General features: G+C 43.1%; 1 protein-coding gene across 1 annotated transcript in view; it reads left to right on the forward strand.

Annotated features, from left to right (window-relative positions):
• Nucleotides 1-21,565, forward strand: part of RUNX2 (RUNX family transcription factor 2) — a gene marked incomplete at its 5' end in the record, with an annotated part of 233,366 nt that overhangs the window by 76,626 nt on the left and 135,175 nt on the right. Inside the window, one exon of the mRNA XM_040473123.1 lies at nt 15,578-15,739. Coding sequence (XP_040329057.1) covers nt 15,578-15,739 — 162 coding nt within the window. The remainder of the gene's footprint in view (nt 1-15,577; nt 15,740-21,565) is intronic.

The raw sequence follows: 21,565 nt of genomic DNA on the forward strand, positions 1-21,565 counted from the left end.
GGGTCCCATGCTCCTTAACCACCATGCACTCTTGGGAGGCTGAAGCATACTTCTGTCGTGGCATGGTTTCCCCCAATTTCAGTACCTACGTCATTTTATTTATGCAGCTCTTCCCCACTGACATACTGGTTTTACATAAAGTTCTTAATCAAAGCCTTAAGACAATTCTTAAAAGTATGTATTTTCCAGGTGGAAGAAATTGATTCTTCGAGAAATGACATCCTGAAAGCTTCTTTAGCCATTATAGTCGACTGTGAGTTCCAGATTCTTGGTAGGCAGTCACCCCCATCCCTATCAAGTCAGTCATGTTGCTGACAATCTAAGTGGTAGGTGTCCTCAGGGACTAATCTCTTTGTCTTCTCTCCATTGGGTATTATTCAGAATCCTCAGAGATATTTTCATAAAAGGGAGGCATTAAGAGTGTCTGAATCATGCTTTAAAATGCAATAAAACTGGTTTTAATGATTAAATTATAGTTATATGAGCATAGATGCAAGGTAGCATTCTTAGGAATATCTTAGAAAATAACCTGGCCAGGCATCATGTAGGATAATAATCTTACCAGCAGTTACCTTGACCGAAGCGAAGTAGTTTCCACCCGACTTCGGTCCGATTCCATATTCCCTTGGCAAATGCCACACCTTTAAACGTTAGAAGGCTCTCAGGCAATCGGGCCCCTGAGCTTGGCCTGTGTACGTTGGAGGTCCCAGGCCCGAGTCCACTGTGCTCACACTGAAACATTTACTAGCATAATCCTTTCCCAAATAGGAAAGCACAGCTGAGTAGTGTGCGTCTCAAATTGCTGCTCTGTTCAAGTGCACAGGGACCACACGGCTGTTCAATGTGACACAGGGTGAGAGGTGAAGTGGACGCGGGGCTGGTGGCTGGGGGGCGGTGGTTGTGTGAGGGAGGGTGAAGTCATGAGAGGGGCTCGGGCACCGTTAGCAGGAAGAGTGGCCGCAGGTGCCCTCCCTGTGAGATGATGGTGGGGTGTGGAGAATGGGAGTTAAGCAAGGTCTCCTGCTTTATGACCACCGTGGTCTTACTCGCCCGTAGGCATCTCACGTCCAAAGGAACTGAAATCGCCACATTCAGAGACCGGCTGTTGAAAGTACTATTCTTGTACTTTGGTGGTGCTACTGTTTAATTTCTGAAGTTACTAGAGAGTCCTGTCCCATCTTCTTCCTTTGAGCTTATTTGGGCAGACCAGTCAGGGCAATTTGCTGCTGCTGTTCACATTTGTGCACTGGGAATCATTTTAGGGGAGGTCACTGGTTACAGTCCTTGTGAGAAAACAGCACAAATTCTGTGTCAACACAATTGCACATCTCTTGAGCTCTGGCGGCCACCTTAGGATGAAGAGCGGAGTTCAGGTCCAGCCTGCGCTGGCTTTGAAGAAGAAAGCTTAGCAGGACCCTGCGAAAGGCTGGTGGTCAACATGTCATGCTGTTGTTAGCCTGTTAGCATCATCTGTAGATTAACTTCTTGCAGGTCTCTGGACTTCTGTTAGTAGGAATTCCCTTATTAACTGAAGATGCTCTGGCTTTCTTATGCTTTTAGGAAGATAGAGAGGGGCAGTGTTCCAAGAAAAATTAATTTCATGAGTTTCAAAAACTTGTCTTTGTAATTTCCTCCTGTCTGGAATAGAAGATTCATAGTTAATATCTAATTGTGATAAGAAGAATCCATCTACATAATGCCTCGCTTTATCCTTCCCCAAGACTCTTCCGTTTCTAGCCTGTCTTTGGGTCTCTGCCCCAAAGGAAGTCTTGATTTCTTTTTCTCATTATTTTCCAGAGCGTTATGGTATGCATGACTTTCCTTTTTCCTAGTTGCCTAGTGACCTTTCCAGCCCATTTTCACCTTTTGCAACAGAGTGTAGACAAAATGATCAGAATAGGAATCTCACGTTGAATGAAATATTTAACCTACAAGGCTAACTCAGGAGAGGGGCAGGTCCGTGTGATGTAGTGGATGGTCCAGTGGAGCATTTTGGTGATTAATTATCGATGGGTGCCTGGGGCTTCAAAGGCAGAGTTGGTATGCATTGTACTATGTACTGTTAATAGTGACAGCAATACCTTACAAATGTTACCTGTTTAGAAAGTGCTTTGGTTCCATATTTTCATTTTAATATGTGCAGAAATATTCCAGGAAGGAAAAATCGTATGTCACTACGACCACGTAAGACCATCAGATTTTTTTTCCTACGGCTTTGTTTGTTTTGAATAAAGACTTGCTTTTTCACTGTTTCTAAACAGTTGGTGGTAGCAGTCTTCAAAAGACGGATATCACAGAAGAGTCCATCTTGTGAAGGCATTTAAGAATAAGAAACTTAGGGCCAGGTTTCTGAAACTCTCAGAGTTAAAATCGGTGTTGCAGGAAGATTAAATCTGACAAGGTGGTTTTAGGTGGAGGGGAGGGGAGGGTGCAGGGGAGAGGGTTGAGAAGAATAGTGAATAGTCTTGGAGCCGTCATCAAGGTGAATGATGGGAAGGGAAAATGACTTTGGTTGAGCATTGCTGAGGAGCCGGCTAAGGACACAGATAACTGGAAGAGCCCATGAGCATAATTTTGTGTGTCTCTTGCATGGGTTGCAGTTTGGGAACAGGGGTGGGCTCTGGTGGATCACCGGGAGAATGACAGTTTCTCCCAGGACTTGGTAGGACTTGGTACAAGTCAGGGAAACAAGGAAGATGTTGAGCCACTTACCAACGTGGAGGAATGCCCTGGAGGTTGGTAGGTCATGGCAAAGATGGAAGAACTTCTGAAGAGGAGTTAGCTTGTCTGGTGACCTTGGAGAATGAGCCAAGTGGAAAGGTTAGGAGGAAAGATCCAGGCAAGTCCGAGTTTCAGTTCAGGAGGGAAGTAGGAGTGTTTTAAGGAAAGGTCGAGGGTAGATGAGAGCTGTTGGCCACTCCTTCAACCATTCCTCATAATGGCAGCTGGAGGCTCTATCTGATGCTGCCTTGAGAAAACACAGTCTTCTAGCTAGGTATGACCGGAGAAGTAGGGGTTTTCTGGTACTTTGTTAATGCATTCCAAGACTGTGTTAACTTTTTGTCATCCTGTCCCACTGTGGCCTGCAGTCCAAGAAGAGCTCTGATCTTAGGGCAGGCTTCCCCCATCCCGTCTTGGAGTTGACCCAAGGGCAGCACTGTACTTTCTTATTCGGTTTCATTATGTTGCTTCCATCTCCTCCTTCCATCCTGTTAGGGTTATTTTATAGTTCTGATGCTTCACCCAGTATGTTGGCTCTTCCTCACAACGTGGTCTCATCTTGCAGCTTAGATAGGTTGTTTCTAATTCTTTAAGACTTTAGGGAACATGCTGGACTTAACTAGGATCAGAACGCCCTTGAACCTGGCACCATGCACCTCTTTCAAAGCTGATCATGATTCACCTCGATTCATCCCCGCTTCCACTTTCTGGTAGGCCTCGTAGCTGGCTATAAATCACATTAGAGATAAGGTAGTTAGTTACCTTGCTGAGGTCAAGATGCACAACGGACGGATGCTTTTTCTTCTAGTCTGTTGCTGAAGTAATCCTAAGAAGCAGGTTTTTAGTGAACCCATTCTGCTTTCTAATTGTCACAGTGGCGCTCAAGTGTGACAAGCCCGTGGTACACAGGCTGTGGAAGGTGACTTAGAGTTTTCAGTGGCTTGCAAGCAAGTGGTCACCAACAGAGGCTCCAAAAAACTAGTTGACATTGAGATTTTACCAATAGCAATGCTGTTCGCAGAATAAGGTAAATGGAGTAAGCAAATGGAATACTGCTAGATGTTGTGCAGTAAAGGCATTACCTTCAAGCAATTTAATAAGTATCACGGGGTGGGGGGTGGGGGGGGAAGGAATGCCAGCGAGCAAAGCTAAGATTAGTAGTGAGTGGAGTTATGGGGAGACAGACTTTACTTTTACTATGACTTTGTAGCCCTGGTCTGTCAAATAGAAACCCTTTGCCTACTGTTCTCCACAGTTCTTGCAATACCGTGGGGTATGATTCATCGTGGAGCAGAACCTTGAATTCACTTAAAGCACAAGTCTCTCTCCTCTGTCTTCTTACCTCTCCCGAGCCTTAATTTCCTCTTAAGCATGTTTGTTGTGTTCATTCTATGCGAAGATCATTCTTGATAGGGAAGATTAAATCAGAATAGTGTTGGGTAATTTTCCTTTTTTATCGTCACTAAAAATTACGCCCTTTGTTCTCAAACTTTGGTGCATATTAGCATCACCTGGGGAGCCTGTTAAAACTACAGATGCCTGCTGGGGCGCCTGGGTGGCTCAGTCAGTTGAGCGTCCGACTTCAGTTCAGGTCATGATCTCGTAGTTCGTGAGTTCAAGCCCCACCCTGGGCGCTGCAGAGCCAGCTTCTGATCCTCTTATTCAGTTTCTCTCTGCCCCTCTCCCTGCTCGCGCTCTCTCGAGGATAAATAAAACATTAAAAAAAAAAAAAAAAAGTACAGATGCCCGGGTTTTACCGCTGAACCAGAATGTATGAGGTGAAGGCTGCCTGAATCTTAGCTGCGAGGCTATGGGCTCTCCTGCTCACCCGGAGCTGAGGCACCTCGGGAGCCTCATCCCCGTGGTCAGATGATGTGTGTGGGCAGCTAAATGCCTCAGGCTGCTTCCTGGTTTTCCCAAGTGCAGCTCCTGGACTCCACCCTTCTGTCCATTTCAGCTGCTGTACACCCTTCCCTGTGTGCCAAGCCCTAGGCTGGACTTGTGCCCTGTTTCTATTATGATGCTGTCGGAGGGAGAGGTTAAAAAATGCATATCTGATTATGTCACCCCATGCTTGAAACACCTCCGTGACCTTCCACTGCACTTAGGATAAAGCTGGAAACCTCTAGTGTGGCCCGGCAGGTTCTGCCTGGCCTGACTCCTCCCTGTGCTCCTCTCCCACTATTTTGAACCTTTTGTCAGTAATCCACCCACACTGGCTCTCTCAACTCCTCAAGAAACCATACTGCCTCCATCCCAGGAACTTGATATACACTGTTCGCTTTGCCTAAAGCTTTCTTAACCTCACCTACTCATCTACTGGTTTTGATGGCCATTGAGTTCTTGACTTAATTATCACATCACATCACATCACATCATCAGAGAAGCCTTGACCCCCAGGTGTGACTACAGCCCCCCACTGTGTGTTGTTATGGTGCCAAGAAATCTCCTTTCTAGTACTTATCACAGTTACATGATTAGTTGATTAATGTCAGTCTCCCCTACCAGATTGTAAACTCCGTGAAGTTAGGGATTAGGTCTGTCTTTATCTCACTATTAATATCTCTAGTGCCTAGCACAGTACCAGGGTAGGCTACTCAGAACATATTTAAAAAAAAAATTTTTTTTTCAACGTTTATTTATTTTTGGGACAGAGAGAGACAGAGCATGAATGGGGGAGGGGCAGAGAGAGAGGGAGACACAGAATCGGAAACAGGCTCCAGGCTCTGAGCCATCAGCCCATAGCCTGACGCGGGGCTCGAACCCACGGACCGTGAGATCGTGACCTGGCTGAAGTCGGACGCTTAACCGACTGCGCCACCCAGGCGCCCCTCAGAACATATTTTTTGAATGGATGGATGGATGGATGGATGGATGGGTGAATGAATGACCAGGAGATAATTCTTAAGACAGTGGATATCATCATCTATCTGACAACAGGAATCGCCAGGCCTGGGGACCTGTGATACCCTCACTGCTATATCTGACCCCCTGGATGTGGATATCAGCCTGATTAGACCTGAACTGACTGCACCCACTTCAGTGTGATAATTTGAACTAAAGGTCACTTCCCCTGGCCAGCACCACATCCCAGTTATATCTCAAGTTCTGGTTCTGTTTGTATCTTATTCCCTTCCCTCTGCCGGCTTTAACATTGAGGTCCAGGAGATGCCAATTCTGAGGCCAGATTAGGGGTGACATATGGTACAGACTCTTGATTCATCTAGTAGGTTGTTTTTTCTAAATAAGAAAATCACCCTCGTTTTTTTAATAAGATGGTTATGAGTCTCATTCATCCAAAAGCTGTTGATACTTTTAAGGCACTTACTCATTACCTTGTCTTCATTTAACTTCCTTCTGTTGTTTTTTTTTGTTTTTTTTTTTTTTAACCTTTTGTTACGGGATATGACCTCTTAGACTCTACATAGCATTTCTCATTCTCTTCCCTGCTGTCGTCTCCTAAGAGTTATTACTAAGTTCCTCTTCTCCCATTGTTTGCTTTGTGACATAACTTGTCATGCCTGGCGTACCTTGCGTTGCATCCAGTTTTATCCAAGCAGCGTGCTGCTTTTTTTCTCCTCAAATTTCAGTTGAAAGCCCTGTGAATCAGTTGGGTTGGTCTTCTGCCAAATGAACCTGGCAGCCATCTTGGTCCGTTTGAGAAAGCCCTGGGTTGGGGGTGGGGAGAAGAGGGGGAGTTAGAATCCTGCTCTTGGTGCCTTCCGTGCTGAGATGAACCATGATGCTCCGTGACGGGAGATGCTGTCGGTGTCAGCCATCAGCTACCTTCAGCCCAAGTCGGCTCAACACACCTTCAGTAATTTCAGTTACAACTGCCGTCTCCAGAAAGGAGTGGGGGTAGGGAGCCCACTTTTCTGAGTAGTTAGAATTATAGCGTTTCGTATCGGGAAAGCATCTTAGAGATAACACATCCGTTCTCATCTCATCTTCCAGGTGCAGTGAGACTCGGGAGAAGGTAAATTAGTGGTACACAGCTGCACACCTGTTGCCAAAGCCACCAGTCCAGGGCTCTTCCTGTGCTTGGAGGAGCCTGTTTGGCTTAGGAACCGTGTGTCCTATTAGTCAAGAGAACCAGAAGTGAGTGGGAGAGCTCGTTCTAAAAATCCAGTCTAGCTAAAAAGGTTATGAGAGAAGACACAGAATTTAAACATTTACTATTTAGTGTAAACTGTTTTGAAATGGGAATTAACGTACATGTGGCTGTGCGTGTATTTGTGTTATGAATGATAGTGATATGGCAGAAATAGTTTAGGATAGGAAACTGTAAATCTGCCTCTCTCTGTTGGGATTATGGACTTTATTCGACCCTGGTAGCAATTGAGAGGTATAATTTTAAACTAGTAAACTCTACACACAGTTCATTTTAAGTACTCCAGTTTTCTTAAGAAATATTTGATGTTTATACAGACTAAGTAATGATTTGAGTAATGAGTAGGGAAAAAATGGGTGGGGCTCTCTAACTGTACCCTGCCCGCCCCCCCACCCCGCCCCAGTACAGCAGGTGCTCACTCTAGACACACTGAGCTTTGGCAGAAACCATCAGCCCTTGTCGGGTCACATTACACAGAAGCCTGCTGGCACCAGAGACAGGAAGAAGCCTTTTGTGTTCTGGTTCAGGCTTCGCCCCTGCTAACTGGTTTCCTCCTATCTCTGCATGAAGTTCAACACTGCGTCCATGGTGTGCCTTGTCATGAGTGATTCTTAGGAAAGCAGGCCCTTCTTCACACCCACATATGTTTAACCAAAGTGTTTACAAAAGGAGGCCTGCTAAGAGCAACCACTGAGTCTCCATGCTTAGCTCTCACTGGGCTTTCAAGCGGCTCTGTGCCCACTCTGCTCCCCCCCCAACTCAAACTTATTCAAACTTAAGAAAAGACATTGATGTATTTTCCTAGAGTCAGTTCATTTTCCTATGGTGCCTTTTCCCTAACTATCTGCCTTCCTCTTCCTCTCTTTTTGTGACCCCAAGTGTATGGAGCTTAATTATGCAGACATGTAATTAGCTTTTCAGTCATTTGAAAGTGTGGATACTCTTAGAGCCACGACTCTTTGTATACCATTTTAGGAGATGAATGGCCACTCCTTCCTTCTCCCCATCCCTGTGACTGAACTTCATAAGCTGTGGTCCAGCTCAAAGAAGAGAGCTTTCTTTCCTTGTATCCATAGGTTTAAATAAATGGTTGTCTCCATTTTTGCCTGGTGCTGAGACACCTTGAGACATGGGAACCGCTCTTCCCCACTTAGCACGTGGGGGCATCTCCTGGGTACTTGCCTTGTGTACTTTGTGTTTTGGGGGTTTATAGCACTGATCCCCAAGAAGCCCAAGCAGAAGGATCACCACCCTGGAAAGAGAGCTTATGAAACCTACTCTGACATTGATGCTTCATGGTTCATTTCTATCTTTAGAGTGTTTTTTAAAGACACAAGGACATGCTTTGAACATTTAAAAAAATTTTTTTAATGTTTATTTTTGAGAGAGAGAGACAGAGACAGAGAGAGACAGAGCACGAGCGGGGAAGGAGCAGAGAGAGAGGGAGACACAGAATCTGAAACAGGCTCCAGGCTCTGAGCTGTCAGCACAGAGCCTGACGCGGGGCTCGAACTCACGGACCGTGAGATCATGACCTGAGCCAAAGCTGGATGCTCAACCAAATGAGCCACCCAGGTGATAATTTGCTGGTTCGCCAAAACAGCATGCAAAAACTCCTTTCCCCCCACCCCTCAAAAGCCCTGTTAAGATGGCAGTAATGACCACTTGTACTTTGCAGTTGGGAAAGGGACAGGTAAATAAGAACCTTGCCTGTGACTTAGTGAGTTGGGAGAGAAACTGGAAAGTGTACACAGAATTCTGGGCTTCTGGTGTCTTTTAAAAAACGTAAGCCATATGGGGCGACCCCACACGGTGTTGGTAGTAGTCGTGTGTGTGACAGACCATGCCTCAGAACCAATGCTGATGGATTCTTTCTGTAAAACCTGAACTCTTAGTAGCTAGAATTGATCTGTTCTCGCAAAGGAGACCCTGATTTCTTCTGGAAGGGTACAGTTACAGATCCGAGGTGTCTATGAAATAGCCTGACCTTATATGCCTGGTGGTAGTTCTTGGTGTGCTTGCACAGTTCCATCGGGGGCCCATTTTCTCACTGGCTTCATGCAGGCTGTGGGAGCTCTCTGTGCCCTAGGCCCTCTCTCATTTAGTCATCTTGATTTGCCACTTCCTGCCTGTGAGTATGGCAGGCCCATCATAGAGGGAGGACCTGATTTTCTCTCTCAAGTTTATCTTACATATCAAACTTGACCCCAGCTGCCCTTCAAAACCCCCCTTTGTAGGTGAGAACAGAGACGTTTGGGAAGAAATAGGGGCACAGTCCTATGTAAACCCTCCTCTGATATTTAGGATTTCAGATTTCAAGCACTAATGAGTATGTGCGCATGAAAAAAAAAAGCAACACCAGGGTTTTGTTATTAAATGGTCATATCTATATAAAAACATATGTCACTACTTTGAATTTCTATAATGTAGTCATGAAAATAATATTGATACTGTTTCTGAGAAATATATAAAATAGTGAAGTGTAGTGTTAAAAACATCACAAAATATTTAAATTTCTTTTTTAATGTTTATTCATCTTTGAGAGACAGAGAGAGACAGAGCATGAGCAGGGAAGGGGCAGAGAGAGGGAGACACAGAATCCAAAGCAGGCTCCAGGCTCTGAGCTGTCAGCACAGAGCCCGACGCGGGGCTTGAACTCAAGAACTGAGAGATCATGACCTGAGCCGAAGTCGGATGCTCAACCGACTGAGCCACCCAAGCGCCCCAAAACATCACAAAGTATTTAAAGCTCAACAGCAGTTTTCATTTCTTTCGAAAAATTTCTGAGAAAGGAAGTTCAGTTGTCCTCTGAAAGCTTGTGGGTGCTTCTAGGTAATCAGGTCACTCAGGATGTAATATCCAGACTATCATCGGCACTTCTATCGTCTGAGACACAAAGATCAAGAATATTCTTATTTATGTAGGAAAGGAGAGTAGGACATGGTACTTACCTCTGTGCTTCTACAGAGTCAAAAAACAAACCATCCAATACAACTCTGGATGGGGTGAGCGAAGGAGGGGTCAGACCAGCCCTGTGGGGCCTGAGGTCTGGGTGAAGGTGGTTTCTTGTTTGTTTGTTTTTTTAAGTTTATTTATTTTGAGAGAGAGGGAGTGAGTAGGGGAAGGGCAGAGAGAGAGAGAGAGAGAGAGAGAGAGAGAGAGAGAGAGAGAATCCCAAGCAGGCTCTGCACTGTCAGCACAGAGCCCAGTGCTGGGCTCGTCCCATGAGCTGTGAGACCATGACCTGAGCTGAAATCAAGAGTCGGACGCTCAACCTGCTGAGCCACCCAGGAGCGCCAGTATCTTGTTCGTTAATGGCTAATTAGTAGCTTTGTCTCAGCGAGGCCCTGCGCTCTTCCCTGGTAACAACCTTCAGATTGACTGGTGATGCCTGAAAACATCTGTCACCTGCTCTGACTCACCCAAGTGAAGAGCGAGTCCCAGAAGTCTCAGGTTTCTTCGGGAAGTAGAGTTCCGAAACCATTTATAAGATCAGGTTAAGATGACTTTCCTCTACTGTAAGCATTAATAATTGTCCAAAACAAAGCAAATAAGCTATAATCATATATTTATGATAGGATTATGTTTTCTTGGTGACTGGGCATTTAGGAAGTCAAGGTGTTTTGTAGCCTTTTTGCACTAAAGGTTTGAAAAAAGTTAAGGGGTATAGCATTAAAAAATACACTAAAACAGATTAGGATTTTTTGGTCTGGGAGAAACCAAGACTAAGAAAGAACGTGATTAAAGGTTAAATGTTTGGAAAGGATATTGGCATGACCAACATGGATATATTCTCCAAATACTGGACTTCAAAACCGTAGAAGCTTCCTAAGAATTGTCCTCCACTAGAATAAGAGATTATGAGCTGGAAACATAAATACACAGTGAAGATTCAGTCAAGGTAGAGGTTTTAACAGTGTTGAACGTTTGTTGGGTTCTTTCCGTGTGCTCACTCTTTACTACTTTGTCTTGATAACAACTGTAGAAAGAAGATGTACTTATTTATCTCCATTATACAGACTAGGAAACTTGAAGATTGGATCAGTTAAGATCACACAAGGCCAGAAATAGTGGAGCTGGGATTGATGATATCATTCACAGGGTGTTAGAGAAGGCCTGGGATATTTTGGGACCATTACTTTTTTTTTTTTTTTTTTTTTTAAAGAGACTGCTGTCCACTTTTCAAATTATCGTTATTATTAAAGTTTATTTATTGGAGAGAGAGAGCATGTGGGGGAGGGGCAGAGAGAGCCACCCAGGCACCCCTTTTAAAACTATTTATATTAAATACAGTGACCCCACATGGTAGTTCTTTTATTTTTTCTGTAGTAACTCTCTCTCCTTAAGTAGGTCATTATCATAGACTCTGAGGACAGTGACCTTGAAAGAAATCAGCTGGACTCTGCAATGTGCCCTCTGAGACAAAAAAACCAAAGAGAGACCTCACTTGTTAAGGATAGTGAGATGTTATTTTTGCTAATCTTGGGTATCTTCGGGAAGGATCTCCACTAAAAGCCAAACTGTCCTTTAATGGACTGTTCTAGTATAAGTTTTGGAAGTCAGGGCCTTTATGTAAAAATTAAAACCTCACTGATACAACTTCTTGTATAGCCTGATGGGAAGTTAAAGAATGACTAATTACTAATTCATTATAAGATTTCATTCTTCACTCATGCCACCCTGGGAGGTTCAGTCCATGTTTGTTTACTGAGCACTTACTGTGTTCCGGGCATCATAATGAATTGTGTTGAGTCTGACTTTGGAAAACTTAAAGAACAACGCTAGACAGCCCAACCACCCTGGGTAGTTTGGAGTCAGATTTTTAATTTTTTTGAATGATAGTGATGATTTGCCACTCACTGTATATTATTTAATCCTTACAACAACTCTGGGATAGTATTATCATACCCATTTTACAGGTGAAGAGATTAAAGCTTAGTAACATTAAGAAACATGCCTCTTGTCACGCAGCAGGGCCTTGACCATGTGAGCTCCTCAAGAGAAGAGTCCTAATTTTAATATAGCAAAAATTGAGAGGTATCAAATGCTTTTAGTTACATTATCTCATTTAATTTTATAACAAAAATGATAGTAGTTCCTATCATACTCACTTTACAGTAATCACTCCTCTGTTTATTACTCACTTAATGCATACCAAGACTGCCAGATAACTCACCACATCAAGGCACGTTTGTGAAAGGCTCACAGCAAACCTAATGAGCATCATTATTCGCATTTTACAAATGAGCTATTGAGGCCCGAGAGAAGTGACTTGCTCAGCCAGGTAGGGGGCTTGTCTACCCAGCCAGTGCATATGACCATTTTGCTACATTCACTGGCATGTTATGCTCCCTCATTTCCAGATGAGGAAACTGAGGTTCAGAGAGTTCGCTAACACCGCTGAGGTCATGCGGCTTATAGAAAGCAGAACTGGGGCTCCAGCTCCTATCCTTGCATTAGAAACCCCACTTATTCCCCCTGTGCTCGGCTGCCCCTCTGCACAAGAACTGAAAGGCTGCATCTTGTATCCAAATTAAGTTCCCTAAGGCTTCTGTGATACGTTTAAACATAAATAGTTTCAGTCATTCTTTACATTTCTTTGTATTTTTCCCCATTTTTAGGCAGGGAGTCCTATCCTACTGCTGACAGCATGTTGCAGTAGAGGAATGGGCATACAGGTTAACCTACTTACTCTGGGAGTCATCTGGTAAAGACAGATTAGGACTCCAGTCCAAATCAGAGTCCTGTGTGCCCAGCTCATTTATCTGTGTGATTCTTGTCCTTTTTGTCTGTAGAAAATGTGGCTTCAGAGAAGGCCTTGCCGTTATGAGATTGCTTTCTGGTGCTGTAAGGAATGCATCTTTTTCCATCTGAAGGTCATTTACGTTTTTCTGAAATGCAATGAATTACATTAATGGTTGAAGCGAGGAAGTATGTCAGTATCAGATATATAACAAGGACCACTCACTCTGATTTGAAATGTTGCCAATCTATACAGTCTCAGCCTTGAACCTGTTAAAGCACAAAAGTTCATTACTTTAATGATCAGGTCCCCTTTAGATTTCTGAAGGAAAAGTTTATGTTAACCATTTACGGTACTATACTTTTTTTCAAATTGCAAACTCAGGTAAATGTTCCCTAAAATGGAATTGGATGAAATTTTTCTGTCTGTTGATGTAGTAAGCATCAGATGAATATCCAGATGTATTTAATTATTTTGACTCAGTATGTCCTATTTAGACAGCCTTTAAATAAATTGTTTCTGAATTGAACAAATAAACAAGAAATAGCTGAAACTGACAGGCTTTAATTGTATGGGAGAGCTGAGAGTCTCTAAAAGAGGGATCATTTCAGAAATACCCATGTCTTGTTGTACTCCTTTTTATTTTTAGAGATAAGCCTGAATTGACTATTCAAACATATTAATAGTTTTAAAAAATTAAGTTTTTGGGGGTTCCTGGGTGGCTCAGTCAGTTAAGCATCTGACGCTCGGTTTCAGCTTAGGTTATGATCTTGTGGTTTCATGAGTTCGAGCCCCATATCCCTCTCTCTGCTGACATAGAGCCTGCTTGAGATTCTCTCCCCCCGCCCCTCTCTCTTTCCTCTGCTCATGCTGTCTCTGTCTCTCTCAAAATAAATAAATAAACTTAAAAAAATTAAGCTTTCATTGTCAGAAGCTGATAGGTGATATGGGAGTAATTTCAAGCCTAATCCAAATGTATTAATGTCAGTTCAGATGTGTCTTAACTGTGGGACTATTCTTGTGTCACCAAGAGGTTTTTTAGAAGAAGGCAAGAATCAGTACTGAGTGTCTCCTTGTGCTACTCCTCTCTCCCTGGTTTTCTCATGTAGTTGTCACATCCCTGTGATTCAGAGATTATTACTCCCTCACCCTCTTTTACAGATGAGGAAAGTGAGGCTCAGAGTTGCTGAGTAATTAACCGAAGATCACACAGCTAGAAAATGGAAGTCTCAGAACTTGAACCTGGATCTGCACATTCCAAAGTCCACAAGACAATGTTGTCTTGTGAACCAGTGTATTAGAATTTTTAAATTGGTGTGTTAGAATTTTTAATATTAGAAAAAAAATTTACAATTAGTAAAAAAAATGTTAAGAGAAATTTGCTTTTGATTGTTTGATTAGCCCTCCAGTAAGAATAAAACAGGTGGAAATATACATGGGAAATATACAACAAATTTACCTTTTTTTCTTGTGTAGACTGAAACTCTTTTGATAAATCTACTTGGCTTGTACTTGGTACTTGAGCTTGTACCTCCAAGAAACCCCATAGAAATACATAAAAACATACTGATAATGCTTAGCAGTTAACCCTAACAAGTGGCCACCCATTTTTACTATTACAGTGACTATAGGTAACACTAGGCTGTATTCCAAACATGTGACATCTTCTAAACAGATTCCAATAGGATTAAAGACATCTCCCTGCTCTTCTGTTTTGGGTCTTTTTTTTTTTTTTGGTCAGAAACTCATATGCTTAACACCAAAACTGGATGGTGATGAAGTGTTTCAGTTCTTAATGGCAGGTGACTTAGAAATTAAGTTTGTCTCTTTCTTAAAGGTTATTTTCTAGGGTAGCTTTAGCATGAGAACCATATAACTAACTGGCTCCCCTTCTTTGTGTTCTTTTTACATGCTGCTCCCTCCTTTCTCATCTCCACCCCTTACCTCTAACCCCCCTGCTAGAAAGTGCTATCCTTTGACCTGCCTGGAAAGAAAGTGAAGTCATGGAATCATGCATTTATAAACCAAAATGCAGGGGCGCCTGGGTGGCGCAGTCGGTTAAGCGTCCGACTTCAGCCAGGTCACGATCTCGCGGTCCGGGAGTTCGAGCCCCGCGTCGGGCTCTGGGCTGATGGCTCAGAGCCTGGAGCCTGTTTCCGATTCTGTGTCTCCCTCTCTCTCTGCCCCTCCCCCCTTTCATGCTCTGTCTCTCTCTGTCCCAAAAATAAATAAACGTTGAAAAAAAATTAAAAAAAAAAAAAATAAATAAATAAAAAAAAATAAACCAAAATGCATGTCTGAAAGATAGCAGCTGGATGTGCAGCAGGGAAAAGTCCAGTCTACCTGTTCTTTAACTAAGTTGATTGTTCCAAAGAATTTCTAACTTAAAAGAAAATTAGGAGTAATATGTGTTCATTGAAGTAACATGAGTAAATACAGAAAATAAATCAAGGCGAATTCAACTTTGTAAAGATAACTGGAGCAGATTGTTTTTTTAAATGGCTGTTAGAGGGGCGACTGGGTGGCTTAGTCAGTTAAGCGTCTGACTCTTCATTTCGGCCCAGGTCATGATCTCACGGGTTTGTGAGTTCAAGCCCTGTGGAGTTGGAGCCCCGAGTTGGGCTCCACGCTGACAGCTTGAAGCCTGCTTGGGAATCTCTCTCTCCCTCTCTCTCTGCCCCTCCCTGGCTCACACATGCACTCTCTCTCAAAATAAATAAGTAAATTTCAAAAGTAAATAAATAAATGGGTGTTAGACTTTCCAAATAGAAATACTTATATGAGGGAGAAATAGTCTTTATACACGATCCATGTTGTTGTGCTGGAGGTTGGAGGTCTCAAAAGTTTGGTGCCATACAGGGCCTGAAAGGGTAGGATCATAGGAAATGAATACTCCTTACAGATGCTTGCTTTTCTCTTACTTTCTCCTTTCTCAGTTTGGGGTTGCATGTTCTAAGTCCACAGTTGGCTGGTACACTAAAGATTTTTCTTCTTTTTCCTAGACCCCAGGCAGGCCCAGTCTTCCCCGCCGTGGTCCTATGACCAGTCTTACCCCTCCTACCTGAGCCAGATGACGTCCCCATCCATACACTCCACCACCCCGCTGTCTTCCACACGGGGCACGGGGCTTCCTGCCATCACCGACGTGCCCAGGCGCATTTCAGGTAAAGACCACACTTTAAGTGAAAACCCCCTCCTGTGCAGGGGTGGGGCTGGGGTCATAGAATGGGCCAAGGCTCACAGGAACTCTCTCTCGGAGGCGTGGGGGCAAGGGTATGACAGCGGCAGACCGGGTCTTCTGAATTATAGGGCTATCATGTACTTGAACATTTTAAATTGAGAGACTAAAAATCCACCAGAGATGGCATAATTTTCTTAAGATGCTATTTAATGCCACCCAGTTTTAGTCCTGCCGAATCGTATCCCCTTTGGTGGGCACTGTCTCAACTGGGGCCTTCTCCTGAGGGTCTTATGCCAGGCCTTCCTCTGCTTGTGTTCCTTTCTTTTCTTAACATCTGCCTGTAAACCAGATTATAGACTGATGGCACAGCCTTCCATTTCTAGAGCCTCTTAAACCCCAGAAGTCCAGGCCGGCTGGTTCTGAGAGAGAGCACCAGCAAACTTAAGATCCTTCTCAGAAGCTAGTCATTTGAAGTGAGGTGAGGCCTGGAAGAGTCTTTTAAAAGGCCGAGTTGGCCTCTGAGCAGCCAATTCCAGACTGAGGTAGCCTCTCCACGAACCATCCAGCACACTGTGGTCGCTCTCAACATGGCGTCCCCAGTGCTCACACACCCATTATTCCAGAGGCACCACCAAAATCTGTGGCTCCTGGTGGATGTGCATGTGGCAAACGAGCTGGCCTTCTCTCTCTGTCGTGGAGAGAATTCCTCGTGGAGAGCCAGAAAGTGTACACAGACTTCACGTGGGCAAGTAGAGAAAAGCTAAAGGCTCTTGGCCAAGCCTCTGAGTCCTGTGAATAGGGAAAAGATCTCTCGGTACAGCCCTGACACCAGGCCAGAGCCCTGCCCCCGTAAATAAAGAAGCAACCCCACTGAGGCACATGCAGTTGGCCCCTCTATGTGTCAGACGCTCTTCTCAGCGTTCGGGCTCCATGCACCTGTTTAACTCCTGGCCAGGTTAATGCCTTTCTTTCTTTCTCTTTGTGTTTCTGTCTCTGTTTCTCTCCCTCTCTTCATTTTCTGCAAAGCTCGAAGCCGCTACTCACTCCGCTGAGTTGCATCACTGACAAGCTGAAGCTCCACCAGCAGGCTTGCAGGTTTTGATTAGTTCAGACTCCTTTCTTTCTTTCCACTTGGGAGGAGGGAAGGCTTTGTTTCTCAAGCGAATGGCAGGAAAGGGCTCTCTGGTCCTAGTGCCCTTCACATTTTCTACAGCAGATGGACTCCCGCAGGGGTGAGTAGGGAAAGAAGAGGGGTGGAGGGAGAACCACAAAACCCTTTGGAAAACCATGTTCCCACTTTTCATTATGACTGCTATTATTATTTTTATGAATCACATGGTATTTATTGGGGAATTGTGCAGACTATAGAATTTTAGTTATCATTTCCCTTGACAGGAATGACTCCCTCCTTTAGGCAAACATCAATTAAAGACACGGGAAAGGATGAGTAAGGCACAGTGGGAAGAATGAGGGCTGATGTGGGATCAAAGGCAGTGTTGGATGGTGTCGAATTAGTTCTGGTCATTCCTTCCGTATTTTATACTGGACCTGTTTTGTTTTACATGGGGCCAAAATGACACTTTGCCAGGACAGATTTGTGCAAACTTGCTTCTGTTTAGGGTCCTCTGGGGTTTCCATCTGTCCAACCCTCTGTGGCTGAAGCAGACTTTGTTATTTGTCCCCTGGCAGTACCTAGAGGAAAAAAACCTCAGGGAGTGATTATTGCTTTAGAGACGTTTATCTACAGCACCTTCTTACCCAGGTGTATTCACATAAAATTCAGTAGGAAAACCATTGAAAGTAACACTGAAACAATGCTGAATACGTGGGCAGTCATGATCGTCTATCATTTACATGTGTAATCTAGAATAGCTAGATTACTTTGAGTCAACTTACTGATAATTATTTAAAACGCTTCCATAAACTAATAACAACACGACTCTTCCCATTTCATAGACGAGGCAGTAGGAGCAGAAACTGGTTACGTATCCAGTCATATACTGGTCTGAGGCCAAGGGTAGGAATGAGCCTCTGCTCTAAACTAGTTTAAAACTGAGTTTAGTCCAGATTTTTCCTCCTGCCCCAGACATTTCTGTGAGTTGTTACTGGCAAAGTGACATGGTGCCAGGGTGGGAGGTTCTGTGTAAACATTCAAGGGAGGAGAGCAGAAAATCCCTCTTGTCAGCATATTGGGAAACAGGAAGAAAGAACCAGATATGGACTGTCAGGGAACTGGAGGAGCCCTGATTGGATTTACCTGACCTTGCTCTTGAGTGTTGGGCTGTGCCAGCATCCCAGAGTGCAGCTTGGTGGGCTTGGGGACCAAGTCAGCTGGAACGAGTGCCCTTTTCACTTCCCTGGGGACCAGTCCTAGGTCCTAGGGACCTGTCTGGAATGGAGCCCGTCTCATAGGGTCCAAGGTGCCAAGTTGCATAGTTTCTGTCTTTATGATTCCCCCCCAATATCTAAAGCGGTCCCTAAGGTCCAGGATGCTATCTTCGTAGCATAGACAGCTAAAATATTAACCTTCATTTCCATCTCCAAGCAGTCGTGTGTGTTTCCTCTTTGAGATGCTTTCCAGAACAGTTCAGATTTTTATGTAGAGAACCATTCTCATCTCCCTATCTGAAGGGGATAAAGAAATAGTCTCAGATGATCTGGGGTGAGAACAAAGTCCTTACTTATACAGTAGGATTGGTGGTTTAGACCCAGGTTTGAATCCCAGCTCATGCACATATTAGGCAAGTTTCTTACTTCTCTGAAATGTAGCTTTCTTATTTGTAAAATAAGGATATAATATTAATGTCCTAGGGCTACCGTGAGGATTAAATGAGGTGCTTTATGTAAAGTGCGAGCAGCATGCCTCACACATGCTAGTTGCTCAATAGATTGTAGCTGATCATTATGAAGCTAAAATGGCTTTGTAAAAATTGCTTATCTGTATAGAATTTGCAGGCAAGCGCTAGCTTAAATGAGTCAAGTAGGTAAAAATCTAAACTCTTTAACGAGGATTATTCGCTTTGCAAAATGGATCCACCACAGACCATGTTTAAAACAAAACCTCTTGAAATATTTAAGTATTTAAGTGAGTTAATACTGAGATGTAATTCATAGAGCACTGAACATAATGCCTAGCACACAGAAGTACTCAGTGTTTGCTATAACTATTACTGTATAGATTTAGAATGAATATTTGTAGAGCTAAAAGCAGTTGTGAGCCATTCACAAAAGGCCAATCACGCACTAAGAGAAAATAACTATTCTAATATCGGAGAATGGAATGATCATGTTCTTTTCCAAGGAATCGTAGGAATAAAAGCAACTAGAAAGATCTTTCAGAAAAGAACTGTTCCTAAAGAAATTACATTTCATACTACAAGACCATTCCAAAGAAAGATCCTCATTTAATATACTTAAAGATCGTTAGAGAATCCAATTTTACAACTTCTTTTTTTTGGTATCCTTCCTTCTGAGTAATTTTTCAAGTGTAGCTACATTTATACTAGAAATTAATGAATTCCAGTGATGACAGTGATGCTATACCGCATTTCCCCTGCAGTCACCCTCATGGAAGCCAAATATAAATAAAAATACGATGGTGAAGGTGTGTTACCCACACTCCTTACAACCTGCAAGTGAAGATGCAAAGCCAGATGTCTTGAAGTTCATAGGCACAATACAAAGATACAGGAGATACTTCCTTAACCTGGAGTAGCCTTCAATATTATAACAAAAACAATAGCAGCGGTCATAGGTTTTTGACCAAACAATAAGTTATTGTCCTGTAATTGACTAATAGGGCTTACCTTATTGTAATGAGCTTAGTTCATACTCAAGTGAATTATAAAAATCAAATGCTGCTTATCAGCAACCAGTCTGGAGACATTACAGTGTGAGAGAAAGCCTCTAGGGGTTGATTCCCCTCCCCTCCCATACTTCTTCTCACACAACAATCTGTGTTTAAGTAGCATCCTTCACCCCTGAGGGATTTCGTACATTATCTCATTTCATCTTGTGTGATCTTAAAAGAATATTCACTATACAGAAAATTCACTCCGATTCTATCAAAGAGTCAAGTATGGCAAGACAAGGACAAGTAAGCCTGATGATAACCCAGACCATTGTCTTTATCATTGCAAGAATTTTCTCACCCATGGCATTTGTGATGTTCAAAACAATTGTGAGGCTTGGCACAAAGATTGTCATTGCTTTTCTGCAGGTTATCACGAAATACCATGTAAATAAATAATTACAGACTTTTCAAAATGTATTTTAGGTAATTATCCTACTAGGAAAAGAAACACGACCGTTTATTGAGTCTGATTCTTGGACTTGTGGGTCAGAGTACGAGCTGTTGTTTTCTGCCTCAGTTACTCTGGAAGAGGCCAGTGCAGATTGTATGGATTTTTTATCTCCATTCATAGGATTTTTTTTTTTTTTTTTACATAAGACAGTTAGAAACTGTAATCTTTTTGAGGGTTACATATTTTTTTGTGTGTTTTTTTCATCAAATGGTCTTGAATTTCTTCTTTCAAAATATTTAAATATCAAAAAATTCCACTTAATCAACTGCACAAGACTATTAAGGATGTCTCTGTTTTTATGACTCTCAGTCGCTAAACTATAATATTTCCAAAGGTCAGCAGAATAGGCGTTAGTCTAATAAATAAAGCTACTAAAAATTATTTTATTACTACCACAAAATCTAGACATTGCCAGTGGAAAAACCCCATTTTATCATTCAAGGTCTGTTGGGAGGGTGGTTTCATGTAATTTCAAACCTGGCAGTGTTTGATGCAGTTCGTTTTTAAATGTCCCTTATAACCGAGTTTCTATCAGGTCCCCTGAGTCCGGTGTTGAAACCAGAGGCTTCAGTAATGTGCCAAGTATACGTGGACATTTATTTTCTCGGGACCACTCTTAACTCACAGGAGGGAGTGACGCCTTAAGAGAGGTTAAAAGGAAAACTCCAGCAATTAATACTAATAAAGCAGAAAGTTAAGGCGACTATAATAAAACACTAGAACATCTACTTTTTACTACAGAACCATTCCTTTATTAAGAGCCACCTGTTTGGTAGACACACATCTGCCACAGCAGCCACGGGCAAGTAATTAAGTTTAATAAGAGCCACTCTTATTTTGAAGAAGTTCTCTGTTTAAAGCCACAGAGGGGGAAGTTATTAAATTTAATAGACCCTAAACAAAGGCAAGCCCTGTGTTACCGGTGGAATGTTGGTCAGTATTCTCTGTTAATTCGACCGTGATTGGTTGGGTTATTTTTGCAGTCTGTAAGTTGAAATTCACCTTGCTTTCTCGCAAGACGGGCTGTCTTCCCAACACGAGCCGATGATGTCTTTATCTGATCACCGTGGGCCCAGGCTCAGGGCAGACCTGGACCTCAGTTGACGACGGGTTCTGAGTTACTGGTGCCGGGGACCGAAGAAGTGGTTTCCATTCTGACTAGATGAGTGGGGGGAGTTGGCCCGGCCCACAGAACCGACTGAACTTGGTTATATGATATTTACTGTTAAATTGTAGGTAGACAGAGGTACCAAAGCTCAGAATGAAACTTGCGTGCGTGGCTTGACTCCGATTTTATACGTGGTTCTTGATAGCTGTTTTCCCGAGGGTCTGTTCTCGATACATGTACCCCCACCCACACGTAAGGAAAAGCTTTAGTGATGAAGGGACTCATAAGGGACTCATGGGCATGCAGGGATGGCAAAGACATGGCTACAGATTCTATTGAAAGGTTTGCTACAATCCCTTTCTTTTGTAGAAGAAAACTTGGGAGCTTGAACCTCACT

This window comes from Herpailurus yagouaroundi, unplaced genomic scaffold (genome assembly GCF_014898765.1).
Source record: "Herpailurus yagouaroundi ecotype Mexico unplaced genomic scaffold, PumYag 139, whole genome shotgun sequence".
Taxonomy (NCBI): Eukaryota; Metazoa; Chordata; class Mammalia; order Carnivora; family Felidae; genus Herpailurus; species Herpailurus yagouaroundi.